Source organism: Mesoplodon densirostris, chromosome 10 (genome assembly GCF_025265405.1).
Source record: "Mesoplodon densirostris isolate mMesDen1 chromosome 10, mMesDen1 primary haplotype, whole genome shotgun sequence".
NCBI lineage: Eukaryota > Metazoa > Chordata > Mammalia > Artiodactyla > Ziphiidae > Mesoplodon > Mesoplodon densirostris.
Window position 1 is genome coordinate 57,606,547 of NC_082670.1, and position 18,559 is coordinate 57,625,105.

At 39.0% G+C, this 18,559-nt stretch overlaps 1 protein-coding gene across 3 annotated transcripts in view; it reads left to right on the forward strand.

The window, feature by feature from the left end:
* The window catches only part of CNOT10 (CCR4-NOT transcription complex subunit 10), a 65,166-nt gene that overhangs the window by 25,037 nt on the left and 21,570 nt on the right, over positions 1-18,559 (forward strand). For 2 of the 3 annotated variants that reach the window (XM_060110333.1, XM_060110335.1), the window contains exons 8-13: positions 346-463; positions 3,828-3,977; positions 5,752-5,954; positions 10,529-10,650; positions 12,548-12,724; positions 13,674-13,754. In XM_060110333.1, coding sequence (XP_059966316.1) covers positions 346-463; positions 3,828-3,977; positions 5,752-5,954; positions 10,529-10,650; positions 12,548-12,724; positions 13,674-13,754 — 851 coding nt within the window. The remainder of the gene's footprint in view (positions 1-345; positions 464-3,827; positions 3,978-5,751; positions 5,955-10,528; positions 10,651-12,547; positions 12,725-13,673; positions 13,755-18,559) is intronic. The other variant, XM_060110334.1, reaches the window with a different exon arrangement.

Below are 18,559 nucleotides of genomic sequence, written 5' to 3' on the forward strand. Positions count from 1 at the left end.
CCATTAAAATGAAGGACTTAGTTTCTGCTGTTAAATTGGCTTTCAATTAATAGTGTAATAGATGAAGACAGTCAGTGGATATTTTGCAGACTGTATTCTTACTCATATATGTTGTATGTATTTTTTTAGGTAGACCTTTAATAATTCAGTTTGTAAAGTGCTCTCTGCCAGGTTTCATTGTTTTAGATTGTGAGAGCGATGGAAAGCTCAGAGACCATAGTTTTTGTGACCGTGGCTTAAGTGACTCATGTAAGCTCTTGACCACATGCCGGTGCAACAGTCTGATTATGATCTCACATTAGGCATCTGAGCACAAACTGTAAGAAACTTATGTTTTCTTTACAGTCTGCACCCTCCCTGTTTCTTAAAAGCAATTTTGAGTACTTAAGAGGCAATTATCGAAAAGCTGTGAAGCTGTTGAATAGTTCAAACATTGCTGAGCATCCAGGATTCATGAAAACAGGTAAAAGAAAATTGTGAAGTTTTGGTATTTTCTTCCTGACTCTTGTGCCTTGTTCCTTGGTTTTTTCCCCTAGACTGCTCTTCAGAGTGATTTTTGCTAATTTTTTAAATGAAAATGTTTTATTACTGCTGCTTCAGAAAATTCCTGGTATTTTATTACTCATTTCCATTTTAAAAGAAGCCTCCCTTCTTATTTTACTTTTCTTTCACTTCATATGCTCTTTCTATCATTTTGTTTTTAATACCAGCTTAGAAATTATGTCTAGGGCATAAGGTCCTTGGTCTTTTGCTTTCTGAAATGAGTCCTTTTAAGGAAATGAGATCATAATGTTTTTACTTTTCCCTTCTCTCCCATAAAAGCAGTGAATAATATGATAGTAAAATGAAAGGTAGAATTTGTAGCTGTCATTTAAGTTCATATCATTGCTGTTTTATGGGGAAGAAGGAAAATCAGTTTATTCAAGAAATGAGAAACTATTTTTTTTTAAGATTTTTTTTTTTAACGTGAACCATTTTTAAAATCTCTATTGGGACTTCCATGGTGGCGCAGTGGTTAGGAATCCGCCTGCCAATTCAGGGGACACGGGTTCAAGCCCTAGTCCAGGAAGATCCCACATGCCGCAGAGCAGCTAAGCTTGTGTGCCACAAATATTGAGCCTGCGCTCTAGAGCCTGCATGCCACAACTACTGAGCCCGCGTGCCACAACTACTGAAGTCCGTGTGCCCTAGAGCCTGTGCTTTGCAACAAGAGAAGCCACCACAATGAGAAGCTCGCACACCGCAATGAAGAGTAACCCTCGCTCGCCGCAACTAGAGAAAGCCCACACACAGCAATGAAGACCCAACACAGCCATAAATAAATAAATAAATAAATAAATTTTCCCTTTTTTTTTGTTTGGCGGTACGCGGGCCTGTCACTGCTGTGGCCTCTCCTGTTGCGGAGCACAGGCTCCGGATGCGCAGGCTCAGCGGCCATGGCTCATGGGCCTAGCCGCTCCGCGGCATGTGGGATCTTCCCGGACTGGGGCACGAACCCGCGTCCCCTGCATCAGCAGGTGGACTCTCAACCACTACGCCACCATTTCTTTTTTAAAAAAGAAATCTAATTAAAGTCTCTATTGAATTTGCTACAATATTGCTTCTGTTTTATGTTTTGGTTTTTGGCCACGAGTCATGTGGGATCTTGGCTCCCCAACCAGGGATCGAACCCACACCCCCTGCATTAGAAGGCAAAGTCTTTAACCACTGGACCACCAGGGAAGTCCCCAAGGTTAAACTATTGAAAATATTTTGTACCAAGTTCAGAATGCAAAGAATTAATATGTTTGTTTCATTTGAGATTCTATTCAGACCAATGCACAGAACACACATGCAAACATACTCAAGCCTTCCCACATTCATTCACCCCTTCAATTCAGTGGAGTCACAGAGGATAGAGAAAGTCCGTTTTTTCCATTATAATTCTCTTGGGTACTCCATTTGTTCTGAGTACCCATTTCTGATTCTGTTAAATTTTTATTTTTCATGTTTTTATTGTCATAGTTTCCCCTCAGAGACCCTCTAACACCCAAACTGGAACGGTCTCTCAGACTATAAAGGTAGTATATACATTGCAGAAATTTTACTTAGAATTGTCTTGACACAGATTTCAGAATTTCAGATATTGTCAGTCTTTAAAATGGAGCAGGACATGTAGTTGACTAGTCAACAGTTATGATAATCTAATAGGATAGATTTTACATATAGTTATATACTTTAATGTATTGATATTTTTCATAGTATTAATTTTAAAATCTTTAATTTGCTTCCCACACATAAAATTCAGTGTTTGCTGCTGATAAAATAGGCTTATTAGAGAAGATTTGGGAATAGAATTTCTCCTAAATTGTTCATAATGCCACTCGCCAGAAGCAGCCTCCTTTAAAACATATTAGTGTATTTCTTACTCTTTTTTCCTCAGCCTAGTTTTTTTTCTTTCTTAAATATTCTCATTGTTTAATTTTAAAACATATCAGAGGCCAACCTTTAGTTTTTAGCATTGAATGAATATTCTGATTATTAATTTTATCAATCTAGTTGGGTGTTTTATATCATTGAGGACAAGACAGACTACCAGTAAATTGTTTTGGAATGTTCGGGAAACCATTTAGAAAAAGAAACAATGTAGAAAAACCTGGATTTCTTTCATTACACCAAAATAAAATCTAGAGAGATGCAGGATTATAATGTAAAAAGAAAATCATAAAAACAGCAAAAGAAAACTTGGATGAATATTTTATTTTGTGGTGGGGAAGCCTCGATTAAACATTATCCAAAATCTAAGAACCATACAGTTTAGAAAAGATTACTAAATTTGACCACATAAAAATGTAAAACTTTTGGGCTTCCCTGGTGGCGCAGTGGTTGAGAGTCCACCTGCCAATGCAGGGGACATGGGTTCGTGCCCCGGTCCAGGAAGATCCCACATGCCGCGGAGCGGCTGGGCCCGTGAGCCATGGCCGCTGAGCCTGCGTGTCTGGAGCCTGTGCTCCGCAATGGGAGAGGCCACAACAGTGAGAGGCCCGCGTACCGCAAAAAAAAAAAAATGTAAAACTTTTTATGATTGAAAACATAAGCACACACACACACTCTGAACCAAGTCACAAGACAAATGACAAACTGGCAGTGGAGGGAAATAATTGAAACAGATGTGACAGAAGGTTTCTATAACATACACACTCGCAGGTAACCAATAGGAAAAACATCTGTAACCAAATTTTTTAAATGGGTAAAGAGCAGGAAGAGGCAAGTGTACAGGATAAGAAATACAAACGCCCAACACACATGGGAAGATAGATGCTCAGCCATAGTCATATTTAAAGGAGTGTGAACGGAAAGAAGAGTGGAGACTTAGAGTTGAACAAAGCAAAGCAGGATTTTACATGTTCTGTTTACATACACTTGCTATTCTTCACTTAATATATTTTGACTGTTTCTGTAGCTTGCTGCATTCCTTCCAGTTTGTACATAATATTTTGTTGTGTGGATGCAGTGCATACATATTATGTTACTAATAAATACTTCTTGTCCTTTGCATTTTTGTATCATTTGCCTATGATTATTAAAAGTTAAATCAGAAGAAAAAACTAAACAGGCTAACAAAATCAATATGCAGGATTGATTTATAACGTTCAATAAGAGATTTTAAGAGAAAAGGAGTTTACAGAATTTTCAGATGTTTCCTAAATTTCAAATGCCTTGTAAACTGTTCTGTAAGGACTGAGTAGAATTGCACATATAATTAACTCTTGCTCGCTAAGCCTGATTCTTGTATGATGTGTATCAACAATAAAATGTGTGGATAAACTTATGTATGTTTTTCTCAGGTGAATGCTTGAGGTGCATGTTCTGGAATAATCTTGGTTGTATTCATTTTGCCATGAGCAAGCACAATTTGGGAATTTTCTACTTTAAAAAGGCTCTGCAGGAGAACGACAACGTCTGTGCACAGCTCAGTGCAGGTAGCACTGATCCAGGTAAGCCCATTAAAGCGGGACATTTTATATTTTACTACTTGAGGAAAATATGATTTTAAAGAGCAAGCATCTGGTTATAAAATGCATGCCATGTGTTCTTACATACACTTAACACTGATCCTGCCCAAAAATTTGACTCTGGGGATTTTTAGTAGATGTTGCTCCTTTGAGTAATAATTAAAGAAGTTTAAGCTACATTCACTTTTTCATGGATTTGAAAGTCAGTAATCCCATATGGTAACGCTATAAAGCAAAATATTTTGCTGAGATTTCTTGACTGTGCCAAACTAGTTTTATTCTAGCTTCCTTTCAGGGTTTCAAATGTGATACTGTTGACAGCACCTAACAATCTTTAAGCAAATTCCTGGAGTTTATTCCTTTAATATTCATAGGATGTGGATCCTTGATCTGAAATGCTTAAAATCAGGCAATTATTTAGCTTTTTAAAATATTTAAATTTTTTTTAATTTTTAAAAAATTATTTATTATTTTAAAAAATATTTATGTATTTATTTATTTGTCTGCGCCTGGTCTTAGTTGCAGCACACGGGATCTTTGCTGCCTCGTGTGGGCTCTCAGTTGCGGCATGCAGGATCTAGTTCCCTGCCCAGGGATCGAACCCAGGCCTCCGGCATTGGGAGCACGGAGTCTTAACCACTGGACCACCAGGGAAGTTCCGCTTTTTAAAATATTTTAAAGACTATTTAATTGATGGAAAATGTATCCCAAAAATCACAGTCTCTTTTTTTCTTTTTCTTTTTTTTTTTTTTTTTTGTGGCCACGCCACTCGGCTTGTGGGATCTTAGTTCCCTGACCAGGGATCAAACCTGGGCCCCAACAGTGAAAGTGCCAGGTCCTAACCACTGGATTGCCAGGGAATTCCCTAGTCTCATTTTATTATGGCCTGCAAAAGTTAGAATAAGTGAGTGGGACTTCCCTGGTGGCACAGTGGTTAGGAATCTGCCTGCCAATGCAGGGGACACGGGTTCGATCCCTGGTTCGGGAAGATCCCACACACGGCGGAGCAACTAAGCCCGTGCACCGCAACTACTGAGCCTGCACTCTAGAGCCCGCGAGCCACAACTACTGAGCCCACGAGCCACAACAACTGAGTCTGCGCACCTAGATCCTGTGCTCCTCAACAAGAGAAGCCACCGCAGTGAGAAGCCCACGCACCGCAACGAAGAGTAGCCCCCGCTCGCCGCAACTAGGGAAAGCCCGTGTGCAGCAGCCAAGACCCAACGCAGCCAAAAATAAATAAATAATTTAAAAAAAAAAAAAGAATAAGTGAGTGAACAATAGTCATTGTAGGTATAGTACATAAATTTTTTATTTCCGTGGTAAAGTTCCCTAACACCCCAAGATTAACTGAATGCTTCTGGTTAAGAAAACACATAATGATAACATGGCTAACTGAACTGAAAGTGAAAAAGAGTGGAATCTTCTTGCAGGCTCTAAAAGTGTGGAAAGGTAGTGTAAGGTTCAGTGGAGTAAGAGTGGGTCTTTGCCTTCCTGGAACATTGTTGCCTGAGGAGCTGGTAATGAGAAGACACATCTCTGGCCCCACAAGCACAGACAACTGAGATGCCTCTGGAGGATATTTGTGGGGTTGGGGATGGAGATCATCATTGTGGTGAGAGCTGTTTACAACTTCAAATTGGGGATTGGGGTCATTGGTGTCAAAAAGGCAGTAGTTGAGTACTTTGTGGAATAAATGTTTTCAGTGGAGCTGTTATTTTAAATCTGATGATTCTCATCTGCTTTTTATCATCAGGCAAAAAATTTTCAGGAAGACCCATGTGTACATTACTAACCAACAAGAGGTATGAGTTGCTGTATAACTGTGGGATTCAGCTGCTTCACATTGGAAGGCCTCTTGCTGCATTTGAGTGTCTGATTGAAGCTGTTCAGGTTTACCATGCAAACCCCCGCCTCTGGCTGCGGCTGGCTGAGTGCTGCATTGCTGCCAATAAGGGGGTGAGTCTGTCTTTTTGAACCCCCACCCCACCCCAACTTGTTGCATAGAGAGCAATAAATACTTGGTAACATAAAGACCTCCTCCCCTTTTTAACTCTCAGGGAATTTGTAAAGATAGTCTTCTGTTCTTTATCAGTTGGACAAAACTTAGTTTCACGAAGTCATGTGTTCACTTTCTAACTCTTGGTGAGCACAGCAACATGTGTCAGCAGTCACGTTGAAAAGTTGAAGCCATTAAGAAGGTCATATCTGTTGAAACAGTGGTCTGCGAGCTGCTGGGGCAGGGGCCACGCCATCAGCTGGTGTGAGAGTGGTGTGTGCGCCCAGTGATTAAAGGAGGGCTGCTGATAACGCAGTGAGTGTGGAAAGAACCACATTATGCTGTGCTTCCTCCAGTGCCTGCAGGGTTTACTTTTGATTCAGTAAATGTTGTCCAGTTAGTGGATTACCAGGCTGTTTCTCTCTGACATGTGTTCATCCACGGTGGCCGTGAGAAATAGGCCAGTTTACAGTAGTGTCCATGCCTAGATTATCTCCAAACTGCAGTTGGTGAAAGCCTTTTGAATCTCAAGTGGGGAGGGGTCAGTGGGAGGTAGGGGAAAGACAGGTTGTATCAGAATCACCAGATGTCTGTACCACCCCATTTCCTAGCCACCCCCTACCCCCCGCCGTTGCGGGGCTCAGGCTCATCAGGTCTGTGGAGGTGGGGGGTATGGCATCCTGAGGTTTTGGCTGGCATGCTTGCCATAGGTGATAACACTTCCTGAAAAGCAACTACAGGAACTAAAGGGATTAAAGAGGTGTGTTTGCCTGGCAGTTTTCACACTTGATACTTAAAGTAGTTTATGATTTGAGTATGCCACTGGGGGAAGAGATGAATGTTATCTTTGAGGCTTTAATGGTTTATTTCATTGTCCCTTTTAAGGGACAACATTCTTACTAGATAATTCTTAAATTAGCTGATAAACAACTCTAGGCAGAATTTACACTTTTTTAAAACAAAAGAATCTGTAGAAATTGCTTATTCTGTTTAATGTGATGAATTTAATCAGTGTTGGAGGCCTTAGTAAGGTTTAACATTTTCTGTTAAAATTACTTATTTTTAGAAATAGTACTTTTAGGATTGTCTTTCTTCTGTGGATTTCATTCTGAAGGTTTTTTCCTCCCGTTTTTTCTAGAAAGTTCTAAATTTGTAACTTTTAAACGATGGTAAAGATGACTTGGTTGCCATAACTTGGTGGATACCAGAACACTCACAGTCTGTGCTACTAATAGGAAATTTGCTATAAATAATTATCTGTTTATCTTTGTGCTTCTCCTCTTTCTAAAACCTGAGGTGGGGAACTCCCTGGCTGTCCAGTTCTTTCACTACCAAGGGCCCAGTTTCAGTCCCTGGTTGGGAAACTAAGATCCTGCAAGCTGTGCACAGCACGGCCAAAAAAAAAAAAAAAAAAAAGATTGAGAAAAATAAAGTAAAATAAAACCTGAGGTGACCGAAAAGGCAGTAAAAACAACCCCAAAATACACTTGAGGAAAATCCCAACAGGAGAAATTTTGAACTCCAAATAAAATTTCGTAACATTTATTTACTCAGGACAAAAGGGATGCTGAACAGAGCAGTTTGTACCTTCCAAAATAAATTCATTTTTTAATAAACAGAACCAATTTAATTATTAAATTGGTGATGCCAAAGAGGTCATTTTGTCCTCATTATCTGATGCATGTTGTTTCAGACCTCTTCTGGCAGATGCAGGGTTTATGTTTACCTGGTCAGTGTATGATATATAAGAAAAGATTTGCTAGATAAAAAACATAGACTCAGGGACTTCCCTGGTGGCGCAGTGGTTAAGAATCCGCCTACCAATGCAGGGGACCACGGGTTCAATCCCTGGTCCGGGAAAATCCCACATGCTGCGGAGCAGTTAAGCCTGTGTGCCACAACTACTGAGCCTGTGCTCTCGAGCCCGCAAGCCACAGCTACTGAGCCCGCACACCACAGCTACGGAAGCCCACGTGCCTAGGGCCCGTGGTCCACAACAAGAGAAGCCACCACAATGAGAAGCTCGCATACTGCAATGAAGAGTAACCCCCGCTTGCCGCAACTAGAGAAAGCCTGCACGCAGCAACGAAGACCCAAGGCAAGGCTACTTAGGACTTCCTGGTGGTCTAGTGGTTAAGAATCCACCTTCCAAAGCAGGGGACACAGGTTCAGTTCCTGGTCGGGGAACTAAGATCTCACATGCAGGGCAACTAAGCCCACGTGCCGCAACTATGCCGCAACAGAAATCCCACGTGCCACAGCTAAGACCCAATGCAGCCAAATTCATTCATTCATTCATTAAAAATAGTAGAATTTCCTTCCTTCTAAAAAAAAAAAGAGAGAAGGCTACTTAAAAAATCACCATGGGGCTTTCCTGGTGGCGCAGTGGTTGAGAGTCCGCCTGCCGGTGCAGGGGACACGGGTTCGAGCCCTGGTCTGGGAAGATCCCACATGCCGCGGAGCGGTTAGGCCCGTGAGCCATGGCCACTGAGTCTGCACGTCCGGAGCCTGTGCTCCGCAACGGGAGAGGCCACAACAGTGAGAGGCCCACGTACCGCAAAAAAAAAAAAAACACCATGAACCATTTACTTTTCTGAAACTGTGCCGTTTATTTTTCTGAGTTCTGAAACTCGTATTTCTTGAGTGCAGTTCCTACTGCCAAGATACTATAAAATTGCAAATACTTTAATTACATATCATTATTTTACATTAAGACTGTTCTGGGGGCTTCCCTGGTGGCGCAGTGGTTAAGAATCTGCCCGCCAATACAAGGGACACGGGTTCGAGCCCTAGCCCTGGAAGATCCCACATGCCACAGAGCAACTAAGCCCGTGTGCCACAACTGCTGAGCCTGAGCTCTAGAGCCCGCAAGCCACAACTACTGAGCCCACGTGCCACAACTACTGAAGCCTGCACGCCTAGAGCCTGTGCTCTGCAACAGGAGAAGCCACGACAATGAGAAGCCCACGCGCCTCAACGAAGACCCAACACAGCAATGAAGGGAGGGAGGGAGGGAGGGAGGGAGGGAGGGAGGAAGGAAGGAAAGAAAGAAAGAAAGACTGAAAGACTTCTGGCACACTTTTTTGGCTACTGATCTGTTATTGAAGCTATGGTATATTATTGTGGATTTTTAGTTCCATCCAGATCTAGCCGTCTGATCAGCTTCTACAGCCTTAAGGATCAGGGAAGAGAGTATGGACAAACCATCACAAATTTATCACCCCACCAGGAAAAAAGGTCAGAAGAGAAGGCCTTCCAATCATGGTTCAGAATATCCACTCTTTCTTATTTTTCACTAATGTTCCTTAGCCACCTCCTCAAGACAAAATAGTTCCAGTCAGTTTTATTGTATTTTTTGTGTTACGTAATACTTTCTTTCTAAAATGAATCTACAAGTGAATCCTTGTTTTGTTAAAAGTCATACATATATGGAAGTACAACTATATGAAAGTTCAGTTATGGAGCAAGAAGTAATAAATAGTACAGAAACATTTGTGTTTAGAGATGGACTTTTTGCAGGGCAGAGTTTATCTCTGCAAGTTCCTATGAATTGGCTCCAGTTTGTTCCTGTGTATGAGAATCTGCAGGACTTTACAAAATGCAGGTAAATCGGAGACTTAGAGTGAAGGGGGAAGATAAAGGAAATTGGCACCACCAGTCTCCTGTAGTGAGATGATGTATTGTAGTGAAATATCAAAAAAAAAAAAAACTATGTATATGTGTAAGTAGCTTTTACTATTTTCAGTTTAATGTTTACAGGGCTTTAGAATTTTAATTTTCTAGAAGGTAAGAATTGTGCCCATGTAAATTTTGACATATATAGCTTGTTAGTGTGTATATATTGTTGACACTTTAATTAATACTTTCAATTAAGAAGGAAAAGATCCGTGTTTTATAGGAAGTGTAGCTGCTTCCCTTCTCTTGTTCACTGTGTTTCTGTGGCTTTTATTTTCCTTACTCTGACATCAACGTGCCCATCACATGCAGCATGGTGCCTGGGGCACAGAATGGTCCAAATAAATCATTCTAAGTAAATGCTTGAGTCATTCTTTTTTTTCTTTAATACATTCTTTTTTTATATATATTCTTTTCCATTATGGTTTATCATAGGATACTGAATGTAGTTCTCTGTGCTGTGCTATATAGTAGGACCTTGTTAGTTGAGTCATTCTTTTTTTTTTGGACGCACCTTGTGGCATGTGGGATCTTAGTTCCCTGACCAGGGATCGAACCCACACCCCCTGCAGTGGAAGCACAGAGTCCCACTTGAGTCATTCTTGAATTGCTTTTTTTCCTCAGAACTACCTCAGACGTTATACTAATAAAGTGTAGTGTATATTGCAGACTTTCAGACTCATGTACTCTTCTCTTCACTACCAGACATTTCCTGTATCACCCAAAACTCCACATTGATCGTAAGAATCTTAAGGATCTTAAGAATTTTCTTAGAGTAATTGTAAAAGGTACTGGATTATTTTTCATACCCCATCTTACAATTCCATTAAATTAATTGGAAATTATTTGTATTTTGTAGACTTCTGAACAAGAAACTAAAGGTCTTCCAAGTAAAAAAGGAATTGTACAGTCTATTGTTGGTCAAGGCTATCATCGGAAAATAGTTCTGGCATCACAGTCCATACAAAATACTGTATATAAGTAAGTATTTTGCTAAGAGAAAGTGTATAATAATATTTCATAGTAATGTTATGTATAAAAAATATGCTTAGGAATTACTTCATAGGAGGAGCCACTTTGTAATTAGATTTTATTGCTACTTCAAGAAATAGACTCCTAGGGAGGGGATATGGAAACATATGTATATGTATAACTGATTAAATTTGTTATAAAGCAAAAAAAAAAAAAAAATTAAAAATTAAAAAAATTTAAAAAAATTAAAAAAAAAAAAAGAAATAGACTCCTATACATAGGTATGTGGTGAATGTTATTTGACATATGATTTTGGTTTATTACATCCATGGGTGCTGAAATTGTTGATGCCCTAAGAAACCCTGGTCTATTCAGTGCCATTATTCAGAATGTCCAGAAGAGGGCATCTTGATGTTTCCTTTTTATATAGTTTATCATTGATACTTTTCATTTAGTTATTTTTATTTTCTCATAGTCCCTAAAGCTAATTCTTAGTATCAGGAGAAAAAAGTACTAACACATATATAAACAAAAGTATTATAAAGCTGTCACTTGTAGAACTACTTTCCAATTGAACAACTTTTAAATATGAACATCTTTATGTTTTACAAAGATTCCAATTTGGAGTTGCTCTTATTTCTAAAGCAGTAGGCTTTGTAAGAAACTTGCTCCTTTTTTTTCTTTTCCCAAAAATAAAATTGTTCACTACCATTTAAAAGTTTTCCCAAAGTTTTAAAAAAGTATCTGGCACACAATATTTTGCTCTTAATTTATTTCAACAATAATGCAGATTTCTTTCAAAAGACAAGTTAAAGCATCACTTTCCTACAGTTTCAAAATTGTTACTACTTTTCACTTTTTTCCCCCTAATAAAGCTGACTTAGTTTGATATATAAAACCAATAGGAAGTTATATAAAATCTCAACAAAGTTATAAGACAGATAACACTGCTTTTTCAAAATGTGTAAATAAGGTATTTCCAAAAGCAAACATCAACCAAAACAAGGCTCAAATGTGAAAAATCTACTTTCTTCCCTTCTTTACAGTTCTGACTGTACCTGTCCTGGCCTTCACTACAATTTTCCTTGTCTATAACTCCTTTGTTAGTTTAACATTGACGTTGCAGATATCCTTCAGGATATCAGGGCTCCTAGCCTCAGTCCCATTCCTATAGACACAATGTGGTGTCTAATGTATATACTTGCAATCTATTATTTATACTTTTTATATCTTATACACAGACATACCTCCTTTTACTGCACTTTGCTGTATTGAGCTTTGCAGATGTTCCTTTTTTTGTTTTTTACAAACAAGGTTTGTGGCAACCCTGCATAGGGCAAGTCTGTTGGTGCCATTTTTCCAACAACAACTGCTCACTTTGTGTCTCTGTGTCACATTCTGGTAATTCTTGGAATATTTCAAACATTTTCGTAATTATTTGGTATGGTGATCTGTGATCAGTGGTCATCAATGGTACTATTGCAAAAAGATTATGACTCGCTGAAGGCTTATGATGGTTAGCATTTTTTTTAACAATTAAGTATTTTTTAAGGTATGTACATTGTTTTTTTAGACATAATGCTATTGCAAACTTAATAGACCACAGGGTAGTGTAAGCATAACTTATATATCCACTGGGAAACCAGAAAATTCATGTGACTTGTTTTATTGCAATCTTTGCTTTATTGTGGTGGTCTGGAACCGAACCTGTGATATCTCCAAGGTATGCCCGTATAATATTTAGGATTTGGGTTCTTTAGCATTCTCTCATAACTGCTTATATTAAAATTTCTATCTCTTAGATGGCAAAGTTTTTATTTACAGTTATATTGGTTTTATTCCTGATAATAGAAAAGTTTTATTTATTGTTTTTGTTTTCTCAGCTAACTTGGTTTTGTTCTTTTAGTGATGGACAGTCTTCAGCCATTCCTGTAGCCAGTATGGAGTTTGCAGCCATTTGTCTCAGAAATGCCTTGTTGCTGCTACCTGAAGAACAGCAAGATCCAAAGCAGGAAAATGGGTCTAAAAATAGTAATCAATTGGGTGGCAACACAGAGAGCAGCGAAAGCAGTGACACTTGCAGGTATTCTGACCCCTTTGACCTCCCTTGGTGAAATCTTTAGGACTTCATTAGTCAGCCTCTGTCTTGTAGTTGAATTCCTGAAATCTGCACCCTGAATTTCCAAAGTTCTCTGTTTTGAGTAATAAGAAAGGAAAGTATGAATGTTTAAGTATTTCTGGAAGAGAGAAATAAGGTGAAACCTAAGTGAGGAAAGAACCTTAAACGAGACAAGTTGAAAGTCACAGCTTTTTACGGCCAGGAGGAATCACTGCAAGAAATCCGGTTGCTGTCAGAGATGACTTTTTTTTTTTTTTTACTTTTATTAAAATAAATACTTAAGTCCCTAAAACTTCTCTTTTCTTACTATCTTCTGCCTTTTCTCTTAACATACTGTAAACCACTGACCTCCAGAACATTTCTATACATTTCTGGTTTCCTACTATCAATTAAATATTATGCCAATCTATAGAAATTGGGAGAGTTTATCTAGTAATAAAACAAACACCATTATATGTAGAGAGTTCTTTTTACACATGGCACCTTTAAACTCAAGTCTTCCATCTCAGCATTTTTTCTTGATTATAGTAGAAAAACATGTTTATTATAGAAAATTTGAAACAAAATTGTGGAATGTTTTTTCCTCCATCAAGGGGTTATGCTTTACTATACTTAGTAAAAGACAGAAGAATGAGAAATGTCTGAAAATACTAGAGTGGTTTCCTTTGTATAGTAGAGATATTTTTTCTGTTAGAGACTTTTTAAAGCCGTATCATGTACTGGGAAAAAGAAACTCATATGCAGTGTAGCTTTAACATGTTAGTGATACCAAGTTACTATGCATTTTTCAGTGTTTTGGTTCTTTTACACTTTTTTCATAAAAAGTTGCATGGGAGTGGGTATAGGGAAACAAAATTTTACATTTAATTGTTTATTCGTGTGCTTCATAATTAGCAGTCTATCTTTATTTTAGCAGTAAAAGCCACGATGGAGATAAATGCATTCCAGCTCCACCTTCTTCCCCATTGAGAAAACAGGAATTAGAAAACTTAAAGTGAGTATCTAAACAAAATTAGCATTGTATCTATTAAGTAAGCACATTGTTTATCTCCTTTATTTTGTTAATGTTATGAATTATGTTGATTAAATGTCAAATATTAAACCAACTTTTCAATCTTGTGACTAAACCATACCAGTCAGGATTTATTACCTTTTTTATAAATTGTTGGATTGGATCTGTTAATATTTTGTGAGGAATATTTGCTTCTGTGTTCACGAGGAAGGGTGGTCCATGCTTTTCTTTCTTAAGGTGTCTTGGTTAGGTTTTAGTTTCAGAGTTATGCTGAACATATGAGCGAGTTGGGAAATGCTTCTTCCTCTGTTCTCTGAAAGAGTTTATATAAGATAGGTATTGCTCCTTCCTCAAACGTTTGATAGAATTCACCAGTGAAACCCATCTGGCCTAGGTTTTCTTTGCGGGAAAGTTTCGATAATGAATTCAAGTTCTTCAATCGATGAGTGCTCTTCAGATTTTCTATTTCATCTGTGTCAGTTTGGTTAAGTTATATTTTTGTCTGTGTAGATTATAAGCCCCATTATTTTTGCTTTGAACAGTCATATATATGTTAAAAGGAACAGAGTAGTCTTTTATGTTTAGCCACATGAGTACCATTTCCTCATGATTCTAGTTTTTATATAAGATAGCAAGCATTTCCCTTCCGTCTGAAGATCTCCCTTCTGCATTTCTAATAGTACAGGTCTTTGTTTTCCTAAGGTTTTGTGTTTTTTTGTTTGTTTTTTCTTTTTTAAATCTAGAATTATCTTTATTTCATCTTCATTCTTGTAGGATGTTTTCACTGAATACAGCATTTTAGGTTTTGTTTTTGTTTTCTTTTCAGTCAGCTCTTTCAGGATGTCCCTGCATTATCTTCTGGCCTCCACTGTCTGATCACAGCCATTGTATTGTAGGTGCCATTTTTCTGTCAACATAGATTGTCTTTGTTTTTCAGCAGTTAGACTATGATGAGTCTAAGTGTGATTTTCTTTTTTTTTCCGTACGTGGGCCTCTCACTGTTGTGGCCTCTCCCCTTGCGGAGCACAGGCTCCGGATGCGCAGGCTCAGCAGCCATGGCACACGGGCCCAGCCGCTCCGCGGCATGTGGGATCTTCCCGGACTGGGGCATGAACCCGTGTCCCCTGCATCGGCAGGCGGACTCTCAACCACTGCGCCACCAGGGAAGCCCTAAGTGTGATTTTCTTTGTTTTTAATCTTCCTTGGGGTTATCTGACTTTCTTAAGTCTATAAATTTATCTTTCAACAAATTTGGGATATTTTGACCATGATTTTTTCATATTTTGGAAGTAGGATTGATTAATGGTTCAGCATTACTTTTAAGAATGATTTCAATAATAGGACTTCAAATTAAAATGGAAAGAAAACCATCATTGCTTATTTTTTCACCTATTAAGTTGCAAAAAGTGACAAGAGTATAGTTAAGACATTTATATATTGCAGGTAGCATTGCAGCTATTTTATTCACGTTTTTTCCAACAAACATTCTTGTGCTAGTTGCAGGGGATTCAGAGGTAAAAGAAAAAGCACTGCCCTCAAAAGCAGATGGCAAACACTTAGGAGAAAATTATATTACTTAGTAGATTAGCTACTAGGTGGTGAGATTCGGGGCATCTTTTCTTCTTATGATAATTTGATCACCCTGATAAGTGGAAAATGACCTCACTTTAAAATTTTGCATTTCTTTCAGTCCATTCAAGGTGCTTAGTCTGATGCCAAGGTTTATTGATCACCTATATTACTTTTTCTGTGAACCTCCTGTTTGTAGGATTTACCATTTTCGTATTGGGTTTTTCATCCTTTTTGTTTTTATAAGAGTTTTTCTATATTAAAGAAATTGGCCTTTATCATTTGTCTTGTAACATTGTTTCTGGTATTTAGTTTAGTTTTGTTTTGTTTTGGCTGCACTGGATCTTCATTGTGGTGCACGGGCTCAGTAGTTGTGGTGCACAGGCTTAGTTGCAGTATACAGGATCTTAGTTCCCCGACCAGGAATCGAACCTGGGCCCCCCGCATTGGGAGCACGGAGTCTTAACCTCTGGACCACCAGGGAAGTCCCTCCAGTATTTTGTAAAGCAGAGTTTCATTTATTAAGTATCATATTTATCAATCTTTACTTTTTTTTTCCATTTTGTGCAATGTTTGGAAAGGCCTTCTTGCCTCTAAGATTTAAAAAATAATTTAGCCATGTTTTCTAGCACTTTTACTGATACACTATCACAACCACCAATCTAAATTTTTGTTTTATCTAGAATTTATTTTATATAAACAAATAAGGTATGGCTCTATCCATAATTGTATAATTTTTCATAGTATAGTTCATTTGATTAACGTCATTTAACTTTCCAAATAAATCTTGGAACAGAGCTATAAAATGCTAAGATTTGTGTCTAAACAGTTTAAAATTACATTTTTATAAAATAACGTACATATATGTCTGTTGGCATAAAAAAAAGTCTGGAGGGATCGATGTCAGAACCTTCCTAGTAGTGGGATAACTGATGATTTTTATCTTCTTACTGGATATCTGTTTCTTCCAACTTTTAAAAAATGAAGTAACTTCATTAATCTTAGTGAATCCCTTTGGAGGAAAGACTGGCCAGCAGATGTGCCCTTTTCTGGTCATGTATTGTCAGGTCAGTGTGTTCATGGCACTGCATTGCTGTCAACGAGCTCAGGGCTCCAGGCACCCTGTTCAGCAAAACAGCAGCTTTTTATCTATTTTATTCTGTCAGATTCCTACTTTGCAGTAATAACCTTTCTTTCCTGGGTTTTATGTATGTGTATATTCCCACTGTATCCTATTGTCAGGAGGAAAGCATTAATCTTCTGATTATATGGAGGAAAATCTAAAATCTCAAATTTAGTTAGAAATGAGGAGTTGGTCATATAAGGTTTTTTTTGTTTGTTTGTTTGTTTGTTTGTTTAAGATTTAAATCAGGTATTTGCTCAGATTTTGGAACTATTTTAGGCTAAGCTTTTTTTTTTTAAGATGTTGGGGGTAGGAGTTTTAGTAATTTATTTATTATTTATTTTTGCTGTGTTGGGTCTTCGCCTCTGTACGAGGGCCTCCTCTAGTTGTGGCAAGCGGGGGCCACTCTTCATCGCGGTGCGCGGGCCTCCCACCATCGCGGCCCCTCTTGTTGTGGAGCACAGGCTCCAGACGCACAGGCTCAGCAGCTGTGGCCCACGGGCCCAGTTGCTCCACGGCATGTGGGATCCTCCCAGACCAGGGCTCGAACCCGTGTCCCCTGCATCTGCAGGCAGACTCTCAACCACTGCGCCACCAGGGAAGCCCCATATAAGGTTTTGAAAGCAGTGTTTTGATTTTTTAAAACTTGACAACAGTAATTGTTTTTTTCAATAACCTTCAGTTATATTAAAATTTCTTGAATTCTTATTTCTTGTTTGAGTCATAAGATAGCAAGAAAATAAAAAAATACTATGACAAATTACTGGTGAAACAATGGCAAAAAAAAAACATACAAAAGAATATTGTGGGACTTCCCTGGTGACGCAATGGTTAAGAATCTGCCTGCCAATGCAGGGGACACAGGTTCAATCCCTGGTCCAGGAAGATCCCACATGCCACAGAGCAACTAAGCCCATGCACCACAATTACTGAGCCTGCATTCTAGAGCCTGCAAGCCACAGCTACTGAGCCCACATGCCACAATTACTGAAGCCCACACACCCTAGAGCCTGCGCACCACAACTGCTGAGCCTGCATGCTGCAACTACTGAAGCCTGAGTGCCTAGAGCCGGTGCTCCGCAACAAGAGAAGCCACCACAATGAGAAGCTTGCGCACGGCAACAAAGAGTAGCTCCCACTCGCCACAACTAGAGAAAGCCCACGTACAGCAATGAAGACCCAATGCAGCCAAAAATAAATTAAAAAAATTTTTTTTAATTCCATTTTATTTCACTCCACAGCAATATTTTTTTTCTTTCTTTTTTTTTTTTTTTTTTGGCTGCGTTGGGTCTTCATTGCTGCCCACAGGCTTTCTCTAGTTGTGGCGAGCGGGGGCTACTCTTCATTGTGGTGCGCAGGCTTCTCATGGTAGCTTCTCTTGTTGCGGAGCGTGGGCTTTAGGCGTGCAGGCTTCAGTAGTTGTGGCATGAGGGCTCTAGGGTGCACAGGCTTCAGTAGTTGTGGCGTGTGGGCTCAGTAGCTGTGGCTCGTGGGCTCTAGAGCACAGGCTCAGTAGTTGTGGTGCACAAGCTTAGTTGCTCTGAGGCATGTGGGATCTTCCCAGACCATAGCTTGAACCCGTGTCCCCTGCATTGGCAGGAGGATTCTTAACCACTGCGCCACAGGGGAAGTCCCTAAAATGGAATTTAAAAAAAAACAGTCAAATTTGGGGATTCCCTGGCTGTCCAGTGATTAGGAATCTGCCCTTCCACTGCAAGGGGCACAGGTTCGATCCCTGGTCATGGAACTAACATCCCACATGGCACGGGCAAAAAAAGAAAAAAATCAAATTCCAACCATATAACTAAAATAAACTCACTATGCTAGATTTTCATCCGAGTGGAAATGTGTAAAAACAGAGCAAGTTAAGTAAAGCTAAACTGGGTTTGGTATAAAGTGAGCTGATGGGAAGGGGTGGATTGTAAATTTCAGCCAGGACCATATTTGGGAAAATGCTTTAATTTGCCCAAAAAATGTACCATTTCTTCCCCAATATGCCTGATATTTTCTATGCATTTCTCTGTTTATGGAGCCACCTGCATTTTATAGCTATCTCCGGGTTCATCTATCTTTAATAGGTTATTTTATATGGTAA